At 40.9% G+C, this 7,500-nt stretch overlaps 2 protein-coding genes across 2 annotated transcripts in view; one reads left to right on the forward strand and one right to left on the reverse strand.

Annotated features, from left to right (window-relative positions):
* LOC137975780 (uncharacterized) overlaps positions 1-1,957 on the reverse strand; it is an 11,663-nt gene extending 9,706 nt beyond the window's left edge. The window contains exon 1 of the mRNA XM_068822963.1: positions 1,370-1,957. Coding sequence (XP_068679064.1) covers positions 1,370-1,942 — 573 coding nt within the window. The 5' untranslated portion in view covers positions 1,943-1,957. The remainder of the gene's footprint in view (positions 1-1,369) is intronic.
* Positions 1,958-6,982: 5,025 nt separating this feature from the next.
* Positions 6,983-7,500, forward strand: part of LOC137976722 (uncharacterized) — a 1,999-nt gene continuing 1,481 nt past the window's right edge. The window contains exon 1 of the mRNA XM_068824072.1: positions 6,983-7,162. Within this exon, the coding sequence (XP_068680173.1) occupies positions 6,983-7,162 (180 nt within the window). The remainder of the gene's footprint in view (positions 7,163-7,500) is intronic.

Genomic DNA, 7,500 nt, shown 5'->3' on the forward strand with positions numbered 1-7,500 from the left:
TCCCTCTTTCGTCTAAAGAATTTTCTACTTGTAACTTTGCAAAACGAGGGGTGGTCCACAGGGGTAGTCCATGGACTGGCTGTGATTGCAGTCTTTGCAGCCAGCCTTTCTGCAATACCAAGTTATATGGGACCTGACTGAAAATATCCTATTACACTTCTTTTAGCAATGGCAGAGGAGTTAATTTCTTATACCCCATTCACACCAACAAGACATGTTTAACTATAAACTTGGTTTAACAAAATAAAAATCAGTCACAGAAAAATGTAGGACTGGCTTTTCCATGAGATTCGATCAGGTTTGTTTCAACACATGCTTTAACCTGTACTAAATTTGTAGTCAACAAAAGTCAGTAAACATGATTTAAAAAGAAAACACTTTGAAACCGTGTTTAACTAAACATGTTTAAAACATGTTTAAGGTTTGGTGTGAATGGGGCATTTAAGACTCTTACAGAGTAGAGGAATGAGTTCCAGAGGAGGAGACAGCCTTCTCATTTGCTGGGAATCAGTGTGTGGCAAAGATCATGGAGACAAGAAATAAGCCCTCATAGGCCTCAGGTGCAATGCATATTTTAACATCACATGCGAAATTGGCTGAAGTTCGATCCATTCAGTCTCAGCATTGTTTAGGCGTCATGGCCCCCATGTTACCTGTAATTCATATGTATTGTGGAAATAAAATGGAGGGAAAGCTGAAAAAATGTCAGCTTGTCAAAATGGAAGAAAACGCTCACATAAAAGTCATCCTTTGGATAACAAAAAATTAGTATGAGTAATCAAATGGTGACGAGTCAAATTAGGGAATAATTTCATGCACCTTTTGTCCAAAATCAAATAATTAAAGGCGAGAGAAATTATTTGATTTTGGACAAAACGCAAGTGAAATTACTCTTTACTTTCATGAGTATACTATTTGATTAGCTATTAATAACATGGATGGCAAATTACATTCATAGGATGCCATTTTGGCACTGTAGCAAAAAGTTGCCATGGCCATGTGAAATTATAAATTAACCCTGAAATTTAGTGCCAAAATTAAGGAGTAATTTGTCACCCATGTTATTAGCCAGTTTATTTGAATTTTATATTTTTTCTTCTAATAGGTGGTTTTCACGTTACGTCATCACCGTAATGTTGGTGGCTCCTTTTGTTCCTCCACCATCACATTTGTAAATTGCAACATTGTTATCCGTGTCTCTAGAGATTGGATGCAAACCACCTATTTTGCATTCAATTTCTTGAAGTAATTTGTGTAATGTACAAAATCTGGTGCACGAATAAAAGATTTGTTTCTGTCCACCAAATTTGGTAGGAACGATGATTTTACAAACTGAAAGTGTTTATTTTTCAATTGTAAGACTACAAACCTGTAGAAAGGACTCAGTAGACCAAAACACAATCGCTATCCATTGAATGTTTGGAGCAGCATTTTCTGTGCACAATTCAAGAGTGACCACAATAATCCAGATCAAAAAGCAGCCCCCACCATAAACGAACTTCGTTCGGACAGAGCGCTGGGAGTAACACAGAAACTGGACGAGAATGAAGAACTCGAGAACAGGCATATACACAGCCGATATTTTGATGTAAAGTGGAAGGCGTTTTCTCGAAAAAACGTAGAAACAGTTGACCAAAGAGGCTGTAAAGTTGGCGGAAGCCAAGAGGACACTCGGACCCTCAACCGAACGTCTTTTCCAGTTCTTCCATATTTGAGGAACTAAAACAAGGAACCAAATTATGTTGCTGATGTAACAACAGACATTCGCAAACCCACAAACTGGTTTTGGCATTGTCGTGCGGCAGTTTTCGTAAAGACCATTTAGCCATATTTGTTTCATATCTGTATATACACCTATTTCAATTAAAGGCCCACCTTCAACCGACAGGCTTTTCGACCGTTTGGTTTTGTTATGGAAATTCACATGGCTTATCGTAGCCATCTAATTGGAAGAATCTAATTAGGCCCGGTTCAGACGCCGTGCTTCACATGAGCCGAATCGAATTCGAATTTAGACCGACCCAAATTAATTAATCCTGGCTGAATTGATTCAGACGCCGAACTTAATTGCGCCGAAATTAATTCACAGAGGCATACAATGACTGAAGAAAACTGCAAAGTTGTAATAATTTCTGCATTTGATTCGGCTCATGTGAAGTAAGGCGTCTGAATCAAAGCCGCTCCGCAGCCGTAATTCCTGGCTAAGCCAGGTTAGCCTGTGTACAGACCGCCCCTCCCCTCAACAAAAAATCGGAGAGGAACGGTCTGTGATTTACCGTTGATAATCGTGTTCCGGAATAATTTTGCATACATTATTTAGTAATCTACGCTGACCAAAATTTGCGTGGCTCATATTTCGTTTGGAGCTAAATTCTCAAAATGGTGGTCAATGGTAGATTTCAAACGTGCATCGAAGAGCGTCTCCGATAGTTTTAAGATACCTTGGCTTTATAGCATAGAAGCACTCTTTAAAGGAGAGGATGTATTTGCAAGTCTTCCAACCAGGTACGGCTCTGATCTTCAAAACAGCACAGATCGTTGCCGATGAGCTGTTATTTTCCTCGGTGTGTACATTCTCAAATCTTCCATGGCATCACGCTTTGTAGATTGTACTTGAGAATGGCTAGGCTGGTTGAGATTACATTGACCGGTAAGGAATAGCGGGAGACGTTTTCGAGTGGACAATCTTTTGAATAGTGCTATATTCACCTCGTGAAGAGCGCTTTCGTTTCTTTTGAGCTGACAATTCCTACAAATGTACGTTGAAGCGATTTCCACTGTACACACCATAGATAACAATCCCGCTCGTACTTTAAAAGAAAAACCTCTTTGACAACCAAAAAGATTTTTATTCGTATTTTGTACCGTGCTCGAAGTACACACGAACGAACTCATCGTAAAATCTCTCACGGTGGTTCTCACGGTGTTGTTGTGGAGAAATAAAAATAAAAGCCAATCAAAACTCGTTGTTTCAATGATGTAATGATCGATGGGTAATAACCAATCAAATCATTTTCCACACATTCCAGGAAAAATCACGTGGTCTGGAACACGATTATCAACGGTAAATCACAGACCGTTCCTCTCCGATTTTTTGTTGAGGGGAGGGGCGGTCTGTACACAGGCTAAGCCAGGTGAGAAAAATTGCTTAGCCGATCCGATTTAAACCGGTCGTTCTGAATTGATTCAGACGCCGTACTTCACATGAACTTAATTCCATGAATTCGATTCGGCTCATGTGAAGTACGGCGTGTGAACCGGGCCTCAGCTTCGGGCGAAATTTTTACTGGGTTTGATGGGTTCTTGGGACGCTCCGATTTCCCCTACAGATCCGACGCGTCGTCACATACAATATATTTATATTATGGAGCTTAAGCACGCGCGTTTTTGAGACGCGGGCGGCAACCAGAAAAGAACATTTCGTGTGCCAGGAGAGTGGTGTATCCCTGATGTAAATGTGATTGTGTGAAGACAAGATAAAAGGGAAAACAGCTCACTTCCGGTTGCCACCCGCGTCTCAAAAAGAGTAACCTGCGATCAGGCCCATTTTTAGCTTCGCTCATATGTTCTCTTATGTCGTCGCTCGCTAAAATTGGGCCTGACCAAAAGTCTCTCAAGAATTCCGTTTGGTCGGCCAAATTTTGGCCGACCAAACTCGTGGTCTGATTGGCTGTTGAAACGCCGGAAGTGAAAATGCCATCGTGATTGCGCGGAGCTCTCGCGAAGTCCTCGAGACTAATCCGCCATAAGTGTACGAAGAAATTTGCTCCCTTTTGTTCTTACAATGCCGTGGACGGTGCAACTTGATTTTATTTGTATAAATGGAGATATGCCATCTGAAATATCTCATAACTTGTCCAGAATCGGGTTTGAATCTCTGGAACGAGTGAAATTAGCGATTCCGTTGTCGAGCTCTGTGGCCATGGGGTTGAAAGTACTTTGGCACAAACTTCCCTGATGTTTTGAAAGCTAAATAGCTGGTTCTTTCAAATGGCAATGAAAACCGATGCATATTGGTTTCCTGGATGAGACAAGGGACATATATATCAACAGGAGGAGATGCTGATAAAATCGCAAGTTACACGAATGCATGTTTTGAATATCTGTGTATCTAACGGCTATATTTCTTTACTGTACATGACACGGTTTGTTTGCACACTTCATAATATTTCCAGTTGATTTAACTTAAAACTCACACTCCAGAAACTAAAATGGGATGTTTCCAGAGAGATCAATTGTACAACAATAAAAGAAACTTTGCGAGTCCATCTTACTGTTCGTACTCCATCAAAAAATTAACAGGCAAACGTATCATGATTTTACTGCGCGCAATTCTAGAAATACACGTGCACTGCAACTGAAGATATTACCCGAAAAAATCACCAAAGAAACCTTCATGGGCAAACACGTTAAAGGAATAATGTATTTCTCTTTTTTTTCTTTAAAAATCTATTGTCAAACCGTCCAACGACAAAATGCTAGGTTATCTCAATTACAAATTAAGATGTCAAGCTTAAAACATTGCATATTCAGTGAAGTTCGGAGGGAGAATTACACCGGCCTTTGCCGCAATATAGTCGTCGAAAACATTCCCCATGCTTTAAATGTGTTTTTCTCAAATTATTAAAAGCCAACGGTAACTTTCGAATTCGTTTATAATATCCTCCCACGGTAATTAACTTTGGTCAAAACAAAATAGCGTGAATCTGCCGTCCACGCGTGTATTGGTGTAATGGGAGTAAATTTGATTGGCCGATGAAGGACATGTCAATCAATCAAAAAAGGTGGGCGGAAGGAATTTCGAAGAGGAATTTGGTCAGGCTCTATTTTTCGTTTCGCCAACTCCACATTACGTAGCACGCGAAACTAAAATAGAGCCTGATCGCAGGTTACAAAAAGAGAAACCCTAAAATCAGGAATCCGGAATCCGGAATCCGGAATCACAGTCATTGTTTTACCAATACAGAGAGTAAAAACTACCTAAACATTCATAAAAGCTAACCTTAGGCCTAATTAGGGCCTAAGGTTAGCTTTTATAAATATTTAGGATAGTTTTTGCTCTCTGTATTGGAAAAACAATGACTGTGATTCCGGATTCCGGATTCCGGATTCCTCGTTGTAGGGTTGCCCTCTCAAAGACGCGCGTGCTACATGTAGGGAGTTTAAGATCTATGACGCAACGGCAACGAAAACGTCACAAATGTTGCATATTTAATCAGCAAAAACAATAGCTTTGCACGCTGTGCATGTGAATTTTTCATTTTTGTACATTTCTTTCACGTTTTCGGCAAATCTATGACGTGAAATGACCAATTGTCAAGTTTTACGGAGAACGTGAACAAAAGGCGGCGAATTTGAATTTTCTGTCGTAGGTTCAATACGGCACCTTCCAATTCAGTTCCTAGAGAGTTACGCTAGTTTTTAGAAGTTAGACAAGCCGACATAACAACGAAAAAGATTAATAAACCTGATCTTGAAATTTTAAATGACGTTTTCGTCACCGTCTCGTCGCAGATCTTAAACTCCCTTGTTATGTGACGACGCGTCGGATCTGAAGGGGAAATCGGAGCGTCCCAAAAACCCATCAAATCATTCAGGACAACGCAGAAAATAGTGGGTGAGTGAACTTTATTTATCTGGCTGTCCATAAAATGAATTTTCGAACAGAAACATCGCGATTTGAAGTTTTTATGGAACATTTTCCTCGATCAGTTGAATCGGCCCGTTACAACTGATTCAAAATAACGTGACGTCACACGCTCAAGAATTGTTCCCTGTGGTTATGGCGTAGCTAACCATTTCCAGCCTCCGAAATGTATATATTTCAAGTGCGAGATGTATATGCAATTTATTTGAATTATATATTTGAAATGATCCTCGCGCTTATCTGGATAATTTTATAGACACCTGAAAAATTCGGGAGGCCGCTCAACCGCGGGGACTCAAAGCCAAAAAGAAATTGACCTGCTCCAACTGTTGGAAGAACACTGTACCGGCATCGCAGAGGTCATCAGTTCAAGTCCCTTTGAAGTCACCTGAAGTTTTCCCATGTCTCTAATTGTCCAGATAAGTGTTAAGGTCATTTCTCTCTTTCGAAACCTCGTTTGTATTTTTGAATTTCTGCGCTGTAAACTGCGATGCAAAGTACTCTGAAATTCTGGCAAAAACTCCTCATCGAAAAGATCGCTAGACTTTCAGCTAGAAAATCCGAACAGATGAAAAATTTTAAGAGGATAAAAATATGCCTATATCTAGCTATAGCTAGTATGGACCTTCCCACTGATCCTGACTTTCGAAATTGTTCTATTGATGAATGTACCTCGGACACCTTACTTTACCAGCAGGGCTTAAAACTCCAGATCCTTTTCAAATGATATCATTTTCCAATGACTTTTCACAGCTGCCTCCATTTGGACTGATGGACATTTTCAATCACTTGATAATGAGTACGACTGAATATGACAAAGATATGCTGTCCTCCTGGCGTTCATTTGAAGACTATAATCTTTGCTTAAATGGCCATGTTGAAAGACTTGGAGTGAACACTGTGCAGGATCTTGATGGCAGTATACTTTATGCGTTTTTAGAAGGGGTTATACCCATGCAGAAGAAAAAAACGCAAGAGGATGAGCAGTATTTTATACTCTGGTTTGTGCTTGATTATAATGGATCTATATACTCTGCATTCTGCAGATGTAAGGGTGGAGCTGATCAAGTATGCAGGCACTCAGGCGAGGATATCCGAAGTTATGTTATCCTACCAGACTATTCTCACTGCATAATTAATTAGCTCATGGCAGAAGTTTTCATCATGCGTTCGAATTCCCCCGTTTCCGAGCATGCTTATTACGGTGTTGATGCTTTGCGGTCTTAGAGTATATATTTTGTCGCCCCGCCTGAAAAGTGGTCATTTTAACCGTACTCCGGGACGACGGCCAACTTTCGCTTCTGTTCCTTACACAGTCAACCGCCACCAGCATAGATGGCAGAACATCGTCTTCCCCGTCCACCCGCTCCCGTCGCTGCTGCAATCGTGGAGCATGCTGCCGTTGAGCCACCGCCAGTTGTAGAAGAACCGCCTGTTGTTGATCCGGTTATCGCACCGCCCCCGGCTCCAGTTCTAGCGGCGGACCCGGCCCCGGCGGTTGAAACCATGGAAGAGGTAATTTTCCTAGTAATTTTGCTGGCCCATAGCCGGGTTTACGTTTTTTATCGTGTTTTACCCGCTGTCTGTCGCTTTAGTGCCTGCGTTTGTCTCCGGTTCATTTGTATTTTTCTTTCCCGGTTCTTTTGTCTTGGGTTTGTTTCGGTAAACCTGTATACTCCTTTTTGTTTTTGGAACTATTGTTTCATGCTCTGTATTGTTTTAGGGCTTTTGTTCCCTCGTGTTTTCGCATGCCTCCGTGGCCCTCTGTTGCGTTTTTTAGCTTCCGCACTTTAAGTTATGTAAAATCTTTGGTTTTAGTTCTTTTGCATACGTTTTCCACTAGTCTAGGCTAT

This window comes from Montipora foliosa, chromosome 11, assembly GCF_036669935.1.
Source record: "Montipora foliosa isolate CH-2021 chromosome 11, ASM3666993v2, whole genome shotgun sequence".
Taxonomy (NCBI): domain Eukaryota; kingdom Metazoa; phylum Cnidaria; class Anthozoa; order Scleractinia; family Acroporidae; genus Montipora; species Montipora foliosa.